We start from the raw sequence: 15,499 nt of genomic DNA on the forward strand, positions 1-15,499 counted from the left end.
TGGCAAAGCAGCAGCAAACGGGAAGAGAAATTGGGGATGGCACATGTGCATACGGTAAAATACATACGGTTGTATGCATGAGCCCTAAGGCCTCTTTAATGCAAACGATACGGATTGTCTCAGGATGCGTTCAGTGAAACTGGCCCCAATAACAAGCAAGTTCAGTGAGTTTTGTCTGCATTTGCGTTCAGTGTTTTTCCGCGCGGGTGCAATCCGTTTTGATGCGTTTTTCACGCACGTGAAAAAAAAACCGGAAGAATTACAAACAACATCTCCTAGCAACCTTCAGTGAAAAAAGCATTGGATCCAGACTGCATTCAATGCGGGTGTTATGCGTTCACTTCACGCATTGCACCCGCACGGAAAACTCGCTCGTGTGAAAGGGGCCTAAAAGATCTGCCCCTGTTCTGTGTTTAGAGCCGCACCTGGTTTTGGCTCACAATCACTGATGGAAATCGCTGATCAAACGCTGGGGGTCATTTACTAAGACCGGCTTTGTACGCTGGTCTTGGATTCCCCCCTGCGCTGCTGTAGGATTTGGCTAATTTATGATCAGGTGTGCGCCTCGTCATTAAATTAGGCAAATCTACGGCAGTCTGTGTGCTTGGAGAGAAAAACTACTGGGCTAGTGTACTTTTTCGCGGCGTAAATGTTGGTAAATATGCCAGAGTCGGATGATCTGTGTGCTTTCTGCATCCGCATGTCCGTTTTGCAAACAGGTAGAATGTGTCCAATACTTGGCCACAAAATGCGGACCACAGACCCACTGAAGTGAATGGGTCCACACAAAAAAAAACGGATACAACACAGACGTCATACGGACATTATCTGTATTTTGTGGATCTTCAGTTGTGCAGAATACAAAATACATACGGTCGTGTGTATGAGCCCTTACTTTGAAACAGAATTTTATGCCAGAATAGTGGCGCAAAACAGCTCTTCTTAGGCCATGCCACATCACACTTTCAAGCAAGTCGGAAAAAAGGTTAGAAACCCCAGCAGCGCCAAATGACACCACTTTTTAAACAGATTTTAGGCACAGATGCAATAGTAAATCCACAAGCTCCATGCACATGGCAACTCCGCGCGGATGATATAGTGCAAGCATCGCAGTTATTTCATCGCCGTGGAACCCTGGTCAAGTTTGATATATTTCAGAACTGCTATTCAACCCCCTCAAATATTATCATTTTTTGCGGCTCAGATGCGGATCCATTCACTTCAATGGGGACGCAAAAGATGCGGACAGCACTTTGTGTGCTGTCCACATCCGTTGCTCCGTTCCGTGGTCTGTTTTGCGGACAAGAATAGGCATTGCAATAATGGGCTGCCCGTACCATTCCGCAACGGGCGACATCCGCGTTTCGCGGACCGCAAAAGGTGGCACGTTCGTGTGCATGAGCCCGAAACAAGATCTTCAGGGGATCTTTCTTCGCAATACCTCTATGGTATTTCTAGACAGAGCAGAATCTTTCTTCACTTCCCTGACCATGATGACGTCACCACCCCCTCCAGCTGCTGCATTACAGCTCTATAGGCAGGGGCATTGCTGCGCAGGGGGGGCTTGGAAGGTGCAGCAGGGGGCTCTTGCCTAATCCCATGGAAGTATTTGGGAGGTAGGATGGGACAGGAATGCAGAGCGGTGTAAACATTTCCTGGGTTTGGGATCCCTGCTCTTCCATACAAGGAAACAGTGCAGTGTCAGAGAGGGGAGGGGATGTGACGGGACCATCCCAACACAAAGAGAGTCCCATCCATCCCCTGACTTTGTAGAGCCTGTAGCCTTTGTATGGGTGTTTCTGGCTGTCAGACACCACACCCCTCTGTGCTAGAAGCTCAGTAATCAGGAAAAGCTCCTGCTGCACAGGAACATCCACTGCTTGTGCCTGGAAGGAACTGAAATCAAGGAAACCGTCTCTATATAGTCACTGGAGCTTCATAATGACAACCAAGCGCATCACTCTAAAAGGGCCAGCGCCTTGGGGATTCAGGCTGGTGGGAGGAAAAGACTTTGATCAACCTTTAACCATCTCTAGGGTAAGTGTCCGCCTTGTCCTCAGCCAACAGCTGTGTCTCTGTCCATCTGGGGGATGCAATGCACTAAACTTCTTCCCACTCTAGTCCGTCCAAGTAGAATATTGTGAATTTTGCAATAGTCACCCATTGAACGGTTATGTTACACCTGTGGCTGCTCATACAATGCACTGACCGGGCGGGGAATGACCGGTATGCTGGGCTGTTATCAGCAGTTAACTATTGCGTTAATCGCCCAAAAACCGCTAGGAGATTAAATTGGCTGAACTTTTCACAGTCTGATAGATCGTTAAAGTGTAGACGGACTGATGAATGACATTCGCCGTGAGGGGCACTTCGCGTACTAGTCGGGGAGTTTTTCAAAAAGGATCAAGTGTTACGATGGATTGTTTCTTTTACGGTAGGACCAGCGCTCCCTGTATTGACTTGTGACTGTTGCACTGTGTGATGGTGGGAGATCATCACAATAAAGTATGCACATAGTGGGGCACATTTACCAAGACCGGCTTTTCGCACCAGTCTTAGTTTCCCCTTTTGCGCTGCCGTATGTTTCGTCTAATTTATAATGAGGTGCATTTATGGCAGTACTTTCACCAGGCAAAAAAAAAAAAAGAAAAGATGACTCCACCAACTGTCCAGCGCAGTTATTCTCCAACTTTTACGCCTATAATGGTAAATTTGCATGGGCCAGCGTTCCGACCCTGCCATGGCCCCCACACGCCCCGTCCTGCCCAGCTGCCGAACATGGTGTGATACTGGTCGTGCGACTAAATACTGTTGCACAGACAGTTTAATAAAGGACTAAAATAGTCAAAAGTCCCTTAGTAAATGACCCCCAGCATGTGATCACATTGCGGTTTATTGCCTTAAAACATAGCAATCTTGCTGCAATTTCACAGTAAACGAGGCAATAAACTGACCGCACCATGGTGCACTGAACTCCAATCCACTGTAACTGTATACAGCAACGTATGTACACCAGACGCCTGTTTCAGGGCGAGGCTTCAGAGTTTCACTATGAACACACAATCGTGACCTACTATTAGTTTAAGGGTATGTTCACACTTAAAAATGTTCTTTGCTGAAATGGACTGACATGGATTCTACTTCAGGATTCAGTGTTTTTTAGCGTCTCTTTTTATTCTGATGCATTTTTCGATGTGTTTCTTTTTGTGTGCAGTTTTTGACACTTTTTAACCCTGCCCATTTCAATGGAAAGATTGAATGTGGATGACGCGGAATCCGCTCCAAGAATGAACATGTCACCTTTTTGCCATTACTTGGTTTAAATACCACAAGTGGCAAAAATGCCACCCGATGTAAATGAACAAGCAGTCAATGGATATGTTTTGCAGTCGTTTTCAGGGTGGAGTCGATGCCACAAAAACTCTGTAAAGGTGGGCATACACATTCAGTAGCTGTTGGCTAAACAATGGCTATCTCTCCTGATTCCCTCCCGCCGCCACCATACACCTACACGTTTAGCTCGACCGAATGTCGGAGAAAGCTGTGACCAGAAACTTCTGGTGGTGGCTTATCTCCCAGGAGAGCAAAAGAATCAGGTGAAAATATTCCTCTCCCCTGACCTCATCTGTCGGGAGCTCCCCACACTTATTAGAGTGTTGGACAACTCGGCTGACAATACACTAACGTGTATAGGGGCCTAGAGTCTGCGTTATATCCCTGTATCGGGTGTGCAGCATGTGCAATGCACAGGCCTGAAGGAGGAGGGGGCGTGGAGAGGATGGGAGTGGTGGCAATGAGGGTAGTCATAGTCCTCACTGTTGCTAATCGATCCTACATCCTACTAACTCTAGCTTGGCCTGCTGGGAACTCTGTAATGCTAGCCAGGGGGGGAATAGAACCAGCCCATAATCCGGCAGCTGTAAGGCTAGTTGCACCCCAGTGTCTGAGATTCGGCAGGCTGTTGCGGCAGGTTTGTGAGGCCCCGTCCAGCCCCATTCATTATAATGAAGACCGGCGGAGATCCGGCTGCGTTCCGGCAAATATGCCAAGAATCAGACGGAAGAAAACTGCTGTTTCCTACCTATGTACATAGCCTCCTTGGGTTACGTAGTGCAAAGATCATATTCAGTATCACAGTGAACACTGCAACCACTTTAGTAATGAACTATAATATTAACCCTTTAGCAGTGATGGGTCACTGCACGTGCTAAACTGTGTAAGGCCTCTTTCACATTAGTATTTTAGTCAGTGTTTGATCAGTCATTTCCATCTGTGATTGTGAGCCCTGCGCCCCATTCATACTCTATCCGACCACCAGAGACAGCAAAGTACAGCTGTGGGGGGAACGGGACCCCCGTTTTTGGGATTAGTGGGAGTCTCAGCGGTCATTTAGTTATTATTTATTATTAAAGCGCCATTCATTCCATAGCGCTGTACATATGAGAAGAGGTATACATACATAATACAGACAATTGCACTAATCATAAACAAGACGAGTTACAAACTGGTACAGAAGGAGAGAGGGCCCTGCCCGTGAGGGCTTACAATCTACATGGTATAGGAGAAGGACACAGTAGGTGAGGGTAAAGCTGGTCATGGCGGTATAGAGGCAGCAGGGTCACTGGTTGTAGGCTTGTCTGAAGAGGTGGGTTTTCAGGTTTCTTTTGAAGGATTCCACTGTAGGTGAGAGTCTGATATGTTGGGGTAGCGAGTTCCAGAGTATGGGGGATGCACGGGAGAAATCTTGGAGGCGATTGTGGGAAGAGGTGATAAGAGGAGAGGAGAGAAGGAGGTCTTGTGAGGAGAGGAGATTGCGTGTGGGGATGTATCTGGAAAGTAGCTCAGAGATGTAGGGAGGGGGCAGGTTGTGGACGGCCTTGTATGTATTTGTTAGTACTTTGAAGTGAATTCGCTGGGCAATGGGGAGCCAGTGAAGGGATTAGCAGAGGGGAGAGGCAGAGGAGTAAGGCTGCGTTCACACGAGCGTGTCCGGATTAGTTCCGGATGCGTCCCGGTGTGTTGCGGCAAACCCGCGCGAGTAGGAATGCAATTGCAGTCAGTTTTGACTGCGATTGCGTTCCGATGTTCAGTTTTTATCGCGCAGGTGCAATGTGTTTTGCACACGCGTGATAAAAAAACGACTGTGGTACCCAGACCCGAACTTCTTCACTGAAGTTCAGGTTTGGGTTCGGTGTTGTGTAGATGTTATTATTTTCCCTTATAACATGGTTATAAGGGAAAATAATAGCATTCTGAATACAGAATGCTTAGTAGGTGATCAATTGAGGGTTAAAAAATAAAAAAAATTAACTCACCTTGTCCTCTTGTTCGCGTAGTTCTCCCGGTCTTTAGTTCTTTAAAAAGATGAACTATGGGCTAAAGGACCTTTGGTGACATCAGATCACATGCTCCAATCACAGGGTCCATCACCGCGGTGATGGACCCTGTGATTGGAGCATGTGATCTGATGTCACCAAAGGTCCTTTAGCCCATAGTTCATCTTTTTAAAGAACTAAAGACGGGAGAACTACGCGAACAAGAGGACAAGGTGAGTTAATTATTTTTTTTAACCCTCAATTGATCACCTACTAAGCATTCTGTATTCAGAATGCTATTATTTTCCCTTATAACCATGTTATAAGGGAAAATAATACAGTGTATAGACAGTCACCTAGCAACCGTGCGTGAAAATCGCACCGCATCCGCACTTGCTTGCGGATGCATGCAATTTTCACGCAACCCCATTCACTTCTACGGGGCCTGCGTTGCGTGAAAAACGCAGAATATAGAGCATGCTGCGATTTTCACGCAACGCATAAGTGATGCGTGAAAATCATCGCTCATCTGAACAGCCCCATTGAAATGAATGGGTCCAGATTCAGTGCGGGTGCAATGCGTTCACCTACCGCATTGCACCCGCGCGGAAATCTCGCCCGTGTGAACGCAGCCTAATAGGGTGAGAGGTGGATTAGTCGGGCAGCAGAGTTGAGGATATATTGGAGGGGTGCTAGATGGAAGGCCACAGAGGAGAATGTTGCAGTAGTCTAGGCGGGAGATGATCAGGGCATGTACAAGCATTTTCGCAGACTCAAAGTTGAGGAAAGCGCAGATGCGGGAGATGTTTTTGAGTTGAGTTATCTTCTTGTATATCACAACTCTTGTACATCTATTAAATTTATAGAAAGCCCTTTTACCTTAATGACATCAACTATCACAGGGAAAAGCTTTAAAACTACATATACAAAAAAAATAACATTTCAAATTTCCATAAAACTATCATTTTAATTATTATTCAGTGCATGCAGCTCTGTAGTAACGATCTCCCACTACTACAAGGTGACAGAGCTGCACCTAAACAGCTGATAGGCGGGGGTCGGGGACTGATCAGCTAGTGATGGCCTAGTCAGAGGATGGACCATTACCTAGTAAAGGCCGGACGACCTCTTTTATAGAGAATAGTTGCATTCATTGGTATTCATTATTATCTTTTAGAAAAATAAACCCTGAACTTATCATTGGCGTTCTTGATTCTACAGGAATCATGTTGTCACTGTAATCTTGACCTTAGGAAGGTGGTTTAGAAATATAGCTTGGCAGAGATCCAAGTGAGCTCATCAGTTTCGCATGAACAGAAGTGTAAATCTGAATATCAGACAGGCCAAGACTTATCATGAGAACACTCAGCACATGCAATGGGAGTAAAACATAAGTCAATACGAAAAAGTATTTTACTGCAGAAATAACTGTGACTAAAAGGGTTGGCCAACTGTGGGGATGGGTTTTGGCAATGTCTCTCCTGGGCAGACTTGCAAAGGGAAGCATAATTACATGCTCCCCGGTGCTGATTCATGTCTTCTTTGCTCTCCAGCCTTGGCTGCTTCATTTGGCTCCACTACTAACATCTGGTTTTTCACTGCTGAAGCCTATCAGTGGCTGCAGAGGTGACTTGCTTTCTTTGCATCATGTGACCAATTGACTTGATGCAAGGGGAGCAGGTAGCCGCAGCTGTGGCAAACTGGATGTTGACAGCGGGGCACCCAGTGAAGCGACCGGGGAGCAAAGGAGCTGGGACCCAGCACCAGAAGGCAAGTAAGTATGCTTCCCTTTGCAGGTCTCCCCAGGAGGGGTGGAATTGCCTTGCCCCATAGGTGGCCAACCGAGTTAAGCCTTATGCACTTAAGTGTACTATGGCTCTGTCCAGCCATCGAGTAGAAGTCTACGGGGCCATAGTGTAGCTCTGCATGTCTCCAATTTCAAGATTCCAACAGAAAAAAATGGAATACTATATCTGATGTCTTATTATAGAGTTATTTCCCCCTCGAAGTATTGCTTCTAGGTCTGAATAGCTTGGTAATACAGTGCCATATGAAGGCACATGTAGTGCCTATGTCCTGCTCCATGGTGCAGAGTCTTAGGGTAGGTTCACACAGAGTTTTTTGGAGGAGGTTTTGAGGCAGAATAACTTTCACATTTTGCAGCCAAAGCCAGAAGTGGATTAAAAAAAAAAAGGGAATTATAAAGGAAGGACTTCACACAGGTTTTTTTGCAGAGATTTCCATAACTGAAAATTGGTTCCATCCACCTGATTGAAATCCATGTGCTTGCTGCCTCATTCAAATGAATGGAACTAATTTTCAGTTGCGGAAAATTCTGCAACAAAATCTGCAGTTTGTGAAGCTACTCTTATTCTCCTTCCTGCTGGATCCATTTCTGGCTTTGGCTAAAATATCCGCAGGAAAAATCTGCCCCAGCATCCTCCAAAAAACAGTGTGAAGCTACCCTTAGGAACATTGGCTGTGTGCACATATCTAGCATGTGGTATTAATCTATGATATGATTTTATAAGGAGGCATGAAGATGTTTTTTTTTTTTTCCCTCCACAGAATCTTTTATCAAGAAAGTGATGTAAAAATGCCTAAAAAACAACTAAGAGCTACAGCATACTGCATCATTCTTTACAGTGTTCTGTGCACTCGGCATGCCATACATATACAGTAGTAAGGACTGTGCTGGGTATAGCATCATTGCCTGTTCAAACCTATTCAATAGCTAGTGGAGGTAGCAAGAGTTGGACCCTCACCAGTCTAAGGGCTCATTCAGACGACCGTAAGTGTTTGGCGGTCCTCAAATTGCGGATCCGCAAAACACTGATACCGGCTATATAAAATTGCCTATTTTTGTCCGCAATTGTGGACAAGATTAGGACATGCTCTATATTATTTGCGGGGTTGCGGAACTGAACTACAGATGCAGACAGCACAAGGTGTTCTGCCCGCATCTTTTGCGGCCCTATTGAAATGAATGGGTCTGCACTCGTTCTGCAAAATTGCAGAACGAATACGGACCCGTACATACGGCCGTCTGAATGAGCCCTAATACTGATGACCTATCCTATCACTGATACTAAAATCCCAGACATCTCCTTTAAGGGTTAGCCTTATAGAGCTGACCTCTTGGACCACAACTTCAGCGGAAGAGTGTTTTGCTGAGCTGGGCACCCCCATAAGTTGCTACAAGACAGAAACCCAGGCAGAAGTAACTAGTGAAATTGAGCTCTGTCTGCTGAGGGTCACTAGGACCAAAAATTGTCTCTTGGCTACTCAACATGTGTCTCAACATGTGTGAACGGGTCAGCCTTTACAATTGAATAAAACTATCTGCTGAGGTGCACTTATCTCATAGATACAGCCTTGTCCAGTATCATATTCCAGTCTTCTAGACTTTGAAACTCCTTGTGTATGTATGTTCTCTTACTTACTTTTATGGGGTCATTGACAAGTACATTTTATCTTTAAAACACATGGCGGGAGATTTATAGAGACTAGTTCAAGGCAAAAGAGGAGGCGTTGTCTATAGCCTGAATTATCGAATGAACTTGTCGGTGTGTTTTGGCGCGTGGGATGAAACCTGCACAAATGTGCCACTGTTTTTTGTTTAAAAAAAAAATAGTTTGAGCAGAAACACTTTCTAAAGCTGCATTTACACAGGCCAATAATCGTCCAAATAATCGACAATCTGCCCATGTTAATGTGCCGCTGATCACCAGAAGAACAAGCAGAACGCTCGTTCATTGATTCTTCCTGTCGTTCATACAGGCACCACTGATCATAGTATCTGGGTAGCAGATTGTGTGGTCTAAACAGTGATCTGCTGGTCAGAAGCTATGATTCTGTATGGGGATGAGGGATCGCTATAGCATTTCCCTGTCCTCGTACAGTGAAGGAGATCACTGCATGTAAGTGTGTGGTCTCCTTCGCTGAACGAGTGGCCAACTGTCGGGAAGGAATGCTTCTTTCCCGACAATGGGCTGCAGTAAATCCACCTGTAAAAATCAAATACTGTAAGTGTTAAAGGAGTTGTCTGAGAGAAATAAAAGCACTAAATGGTAGAAGAAAAAAAAAAGGCATATTTAGGCCCCATTCAAATTATATAATTTTTTTGGTCCGCTTCCTATCCAAATTTATTGCAGATTGGATGCGGACACATTAATTTTAATGGGGCCACGAAAATTATACCATGTGTTGTCTGCATCCATATGTCCGTTCCGCAGTCCTGCAAAAAAGATAGAACATGTCCTAATATTGTCTATTTTTTTGGAAAAGAATAGGCATTGTTATAATGGTCTGCAAAAAAAAAACAGATGCAACACGGGCGTCATCCGTATTTTTTTGCAGATCCAAGTTTTGCGGTCGTGTGAATGCACCCTTACCCTTTATCTTCGGTCCCGCTTCCAGTGCTATGCTGTAGTCCTACAGTGCTGATGTCATCTTCCTGGCTGCAGCGGTAAGATCCTGTGCACACAGGTCACCGTGCATCCGATTGCTGGCCTGAGCAGTACACTAGACATGGTGCTTTGAATTCATACATGTACAAAAAATGTGCATCACATTGAAGTTAACAATTCACATACACAAAATCTATCTATCTAATCTTATTTCTTATTACCGATATGTATTATTTCCCACTTTGGATTAAATAATTGATAAATGAGCAGGTTTCACATCTACAGTACATTACACTGATGTAGTTTTAGTGCAGTCATCTATGTCATAAACTGTACTGCTGATTACCAGTCATATGACTGTATTAATAGTGAACCTATTGAAATCTACGAGTATGTAGAAACATAGAATGTGTCGGCAGATAAGAACCATTTGGCCCATCTAGTCTGCCCAATATACTGAATACTATGGATAGCCCCTGGCCCTATCTTATATGAAGGATAGCCATATGCCTATCCCATGCATGCTTAAACTCCTTCACTGTATTTGCAGCTACCACTTCTGTGGGAAGGCTATTCCATGCATCCACTACTCTCTCAGTAAAGTAATACTTCCTGATATTACTTTTAAACCTTTGTCCCTTTAATTTAAAACTATGTCCTCTTGTAGCAGTTTTTCTTCTTTTAAATATTCTCTCCTCTTTTACCTTGTTGATTCCCTTTATGTATTTAAAAGTTCCTATCATATCCCCTCTGTCTCGTCTTTCTTCCAAGCTATACATGTTAAGGTCCTTTAATCTTTCCTGGTAAGTTTTATCCTGCAATCCATGTACCAGTTTAGTAGCTCTTCTCTGAACTCTCTCCAAAGTATCACTATCCTTCTGGAGATATGGTCTCCAGTATTGAGCACAATACTCAAAATGAGGTCTCACTAGTGCTCTGTAGAGCGGCATGAGCACCTCCCTCTTTCTATTGGTAATGCCTCTCCCTATACACCCAAGCATTCTGCTAGCATTTCCTGCTGCTCTATGACATTGTCTGCCTACCTTTTAAGTCTTCTGAAATAATGACCCCTAAATCCCTTTCCTAAGATACAGAGGTTAGGACTGTATCACTGATTTTATTTTCTGCTCTTGGGTTTTTACGCCCCAGGTGCATTATCTTGCACCTATCAACATAAAATTTTAGTTGCCAGATTTTTGACCATTCCTCTAGTTTTCCTAAATCCTTTTCCATTTGGTGTATCCCTCCAGGAACATCAACCCTGTTACAAATCTTTGTGTCATCAGCAAAAAGACACACCTTACCATCGAGGCCTTCTGCAATTTCGCTGATAAAGATATTAAACAATATGGGTCCCAGAACAGATCCCTGAGGTACCCCATTGGTAACAAGACCTTGGTCTGAATATACTCCATTGACTACAACCCTCTGTTGCCTGTCCCTCAGCCACTGCCTAATCCATTCAACAATATAGGAGTCCAAGCCCAAAGACTGCAATTTATTGATAAGCCTTCTGTGTGGGACAGTATCAAAAGCCTTACTGAAGTCTAGATAAGTGATGTCTACTGTACCTCCTCCATCTATTATTTTAGTCACCCCATCAAAAAAATCAATAAGATTAGTTTGACATGATCTCCCTGAAGTAAACCCATACTGTTTTTCATCTTTCAATCCATGGGATTTTAGATGGTCCACAATCCTCTCCTTAAGTATGGTTTCCATTAATTTCCCCACTATTGATGTCAGGTTTACTGGCCTATAGTTGCCCGATTCCTCCCTACTACCTTTCTTGTGAATGGGCACAACATTTGCTAATTTCCAATCTTCTGGGACGACTCCTGTTGCCAGTTAAATAAATCTGTTAATGGTTTTGCTAGTTCACCGCTGAGCTCTTTTAATAGCTTTGGGTGTATCCCATCAGGCCCCTGTGACTTATTTGTATTAATTTTAGACAGCTGACTTAGAACCTCTTCCTCTGTAAAGACACATGCATCAAAAGATTCATTAGTCTTCTTTCCTAACTGAGGTCCTTTTCCTTCATTTTCCTTTGTAAAGACTGAACAGAAGTATTTATTGAGGCAGTCAGCTAGTTCTTTATCTTCTTCCATATACCTTCCTTCTTTTGTTTTTTAATTTTGTAATTCCTTGTTTTAGTTTCCTTTTTTCATTTATGTATCTGAAGAATGCCTTATCACCTTTTTTCCCTGACAGCTAATTTCTCTTCTGCTTGTGCTTTAGAAGCTCTTATAACTTGTTTGGCCTCTCTCTGCCTAATTTTATAAATTTGCCTGTCATCCTCGTTTTTTTTTGTTTATTTTTTTATAATTCCTAAATGCTATCTTTTTGTTTTTAATTATTTTGGCCACTTCTGCTGAGTACCACAGTGGTCTCTTCCTTTTTTTGCTTTTACTGACAAGCCTAATGCAATTTTCTGTTGCCTTCAATAGTGCCTCTTTTAAGTAGTCCCATTTCTCCTGGATGCCAATGAAACTGTTCCAATCTGATAGGGACTCGTATACCACTAATCTAATTTTAGAAGGTGAGAATGCAATGGGATATAGATCCATGCACAAGGAAGAACCATAACCCCTATCAAAGCATTAAACCGGTTGTTTGAGATTATTTTCTCTTTGCTATAAAATAGAGGAAGTGTTCTGCACATCCATAGACTGTCCAATCCAAGTAAGGTTGTGTGCATCGATGTCAAACTGGATATTTAGGCCTCGTGCACATGACTGTAGCAGGTCCGTGCCCGTGTGTGCACCGTATCACAGATGCGGACTCACTGATTTGAAGAAAAAACTGTGCGGATCGGAAGCACTATGGGGTGCTTTTGTGGGTTTTCAGTCCGTGCCTCCGCACCGCAAAAAAGTAGTGCATGCACTACTTTTTTGTGGTGCGGACCATCAGATGCAGATCACAGACCCCATTCAAGTCAATGGGTCCACATTTTGAGACGGTGGACACACGGTTGGTTCCCAGGCACGGCCAGCACGTGGATGAGGCCCTTCAGCGAGGAAGCCCAGCAGGCCAGGAGGAGAAGGAGCGGGCAGCCAGGGCCAGGAAGCAGGCAAGTAATCTTCTCTTTACAGGTCCAGTAGAGTGGGTGGGGGGAGGGAGTGGTTGCCAATGGAACCCTATGGTGACAGATGGCAAAATGAGGCATCCATTTAATGTATACATCTTGCCACACGTTCAGGTTTTTTTATGTTTTGTTTTTTTAAAGCCAAAACTGGGGGTGGGTTGAAAAAAAGTGGAGAAGTTGTATCTGCCCTTTATTCTTTCTCTCCTGTTATGATCCACTCCGGATTTTGGCTTAAAAAAACTGCATTAAAAAGCCTGAACATGTGGCCGGACTCTTATCATCCCGTTCTCTTGCCTGATCCTCATGAGGAGTGGCAGCACAAGCTGACCTTTAGCCTGTACATGTGAGGAGGGTCTGACATAGCCTCTTCTGAGGTACGTTCAGGTGTGTTCACTCTTTCACTGCCTCCTAGAAGTATTTTTGAGTCTATACAAATACCAGAATATTCTTCGTGGGGCGTTTCTTATGCATATATAACCAGGACTTATTTGTGAACCAGTTCTTTATGTTTACATTTAAAGTTTACTACTCTACAAGGTGTGTGGATGATTTTTTGTGTGTGTGTGTGTGTTGTAGTGGAGGGTGTGATTGCATGCTAGGGTGTAGGAAGGCGGGATCCAGGGGGCCCAAGTAAATTCTTGCCCAATCAATATTAAAGACGGCCCTGTATATAACTTTCTCATGAGTTTGTGTGTTCTGTTTCTGTTTGCATTGCACAATGTTGACTTCCCAGCCCTGAGAAAAAACATCTGGTTGTCAGATCCTCACTGAAGACAAATCCCGTTACCATCGTAGCTGTGACCAGTAATGATGGCTCATGGGTACAGAACTCTTTTTTTCTCTTTATTATGAATACAATTATTTTATTGAAGATAACCTATATTACAGTCACAATTACTAGATACAGCTCCAATTTGAAATGCATCCTACGTCAATGTAATCTTTAGGTTCTCTTCATAGTAAATACAGGCCTGACGTACTCAACTGTGTATGCATTCCGTATTTTTTGCGGACCCATTGACTTGAATGGAGCCAGGGATAGTTATTTGCGGGCAATAATTCGACAAGTTCTATCTTTCAGTGGAACGGAAATACGGAAACGGAATGCATACTGAGTACATTCCATTTATTTTTATTTTTTTGCAGAACCGTTGAAATAAATGGTTTCGCATACGGACCGCAAACGGAATCCGCAAGAACAGAAACGAAAAAAAAAATGTTTGTGTGCAAGAGGCCTAAACAGAAATTGAACGGATCTCATTGTAGTCAATGGGATCTGTTGTCTCCGTTCCTGTCAGTTACGTGCCGAATCTAGCACTTCTGTTATTTTCCATTGTTCTGCTCCATTGTAGGTGTAGAACCATGGAAAGAATGTCAGGATCCCGGAAAGAAATATGGAGGGATCCTCATGGGATTATAATCATCCCAGAGATTATCATTTAGGGTTTTGGCGGGAATTTTTCCCACCAAAGATGTGAGGTATAGGGGCTAAAAATAGTAGGGTTACTGGGCAGAGTGGCAGAGGTCATTCATTGGGTCTGGGAGGGACCTATTAGATGCCGTTGCTGGGCAGAATGGAATAAGGATGCCCAGCAACAGGTATAGGATTGGGTGGGGAGCTTTGGGCTTGGGACCTGGTTAGGGTTTATAAGAGTGGTGTCTGCCAGCCGTGCGCTGTCAGACAAGTACCTGTGGAAAGGATTGCCGCCCCGCCCGCCCTTCCCTCTTTTGCTAATTGTCACGGCTACTTTATTAGAAGGAGGGTAAAAGTCGCTCACTGATAAGGTGAGCGGACGAGTTGAGTCAGTAGTTTAGGCTGAGTTTATGGCTGGTCTAATTATTGGTTTGATAATAAGATATTGGTGATTTCATTTTATGATGATTTATTGTTAAATGACTTTAAGCTAATCTTTAATAAAGATGGCCGTGGCCTAATTTATTCCACCCATTAAAGTGTCCACGTGTATTTTTATTTGGTTAAGCTATTGGTTAGTTGGTTATATGATTTATAATCCCAAGAACTCTCATGTAATGCTTCAAGTTATGAATGTATTCTGTCTAAATGCCGCTTCTCCCATAAGTCATCTGTAGCTGGGACCACAATTACTGGTAGATCTGATGTGGTCACCCACAGAGCGTGCCTTTTTTTGCTAAGCAGCACCCTGTAGACATTTAGTGGGAGAGATTTATCAAAGCTGGTGTAAAGAAAAACTGGCTTAGTTGCCCATAGCAACCAATCAGGTACCTTACATTTTTCACAACTCCATTGGAAAATGAAAGGAGGAATCTGATTGGTTGCTATGGGCAACTAAGCCAGGCTTCATTTACACCAGTTTGAACAAATCTCCCACCGTGTGACAAAACAAAATTCACTAGAAAAGACTCCCTAAAGAAATAGCCATGCAATTTGCAAACTGGTACTAACCCCTAATAGGAGGGGGGGGGGGCGGTGCCCCCCTGATCCTTTAGTAGGAGAGCAGACTTGCCAACCATCCAGAAATTTCTAGATATTCTGTAAAAATAGGCACCTCATTAATAAGGAGCACCCAAACCAAATCCTGCAGAATTGTCTATCTGCCGAGTCCTCATTGTTGTCCCCTACACAACCTGGAGCACATGGCCAAACCCCCCCCCTCCCCCCCCCCCCCCCCCCCCCCCCCCACTCACACACACACACACACTGGGGGAGA

The 15,499-nt window shown here is 44.0% G+C and overlaps 1 protein-coding gene across 6 annotated transcripts in view; it reads left to right on the forward strand.

Moving 5' to 3' along the window:
* Positions 1-1,629: 1,629 nt before the first annotated feature.
* The window catches only part of PDLIM1 (PDZ and LIM domain 1), a 78,904-nt gene continuing 65,034 nt past the window's right edge, over positions 1,630-15,499 (forward strand). The window contains exon 1 of one of the 6 annotated variants that reach the window (XM_040434708.1): positions 1,630-2,037. In XM_040434708.1, coding sequence (XP_040290642.1) covers positions 1,942-2,037 — 96 coding nt within the window. In that variant the 5' untranslated portion in view covers positions 1,630-1,941. The remainder of the gene's footprint in view (positions 2,038-15,499) is intronic. The other 5 variants (XM_040434710.1, XM_040434709.1, XM_040434713.1 and 2 more) reach the window with 5 other exon arrangements.

Source organism: Bufo bufo, chromosome 6, assembly GCF_905171765.1.
Source record: "Bufo bufo chromosome 6, aBufBuf1.1, whole genome shotgun sequence".
NCBI lineage: Eukaryota > Metazoa > Chordata > Amphibia > Anura > Bufonidae > Bufo > Bufo bufo.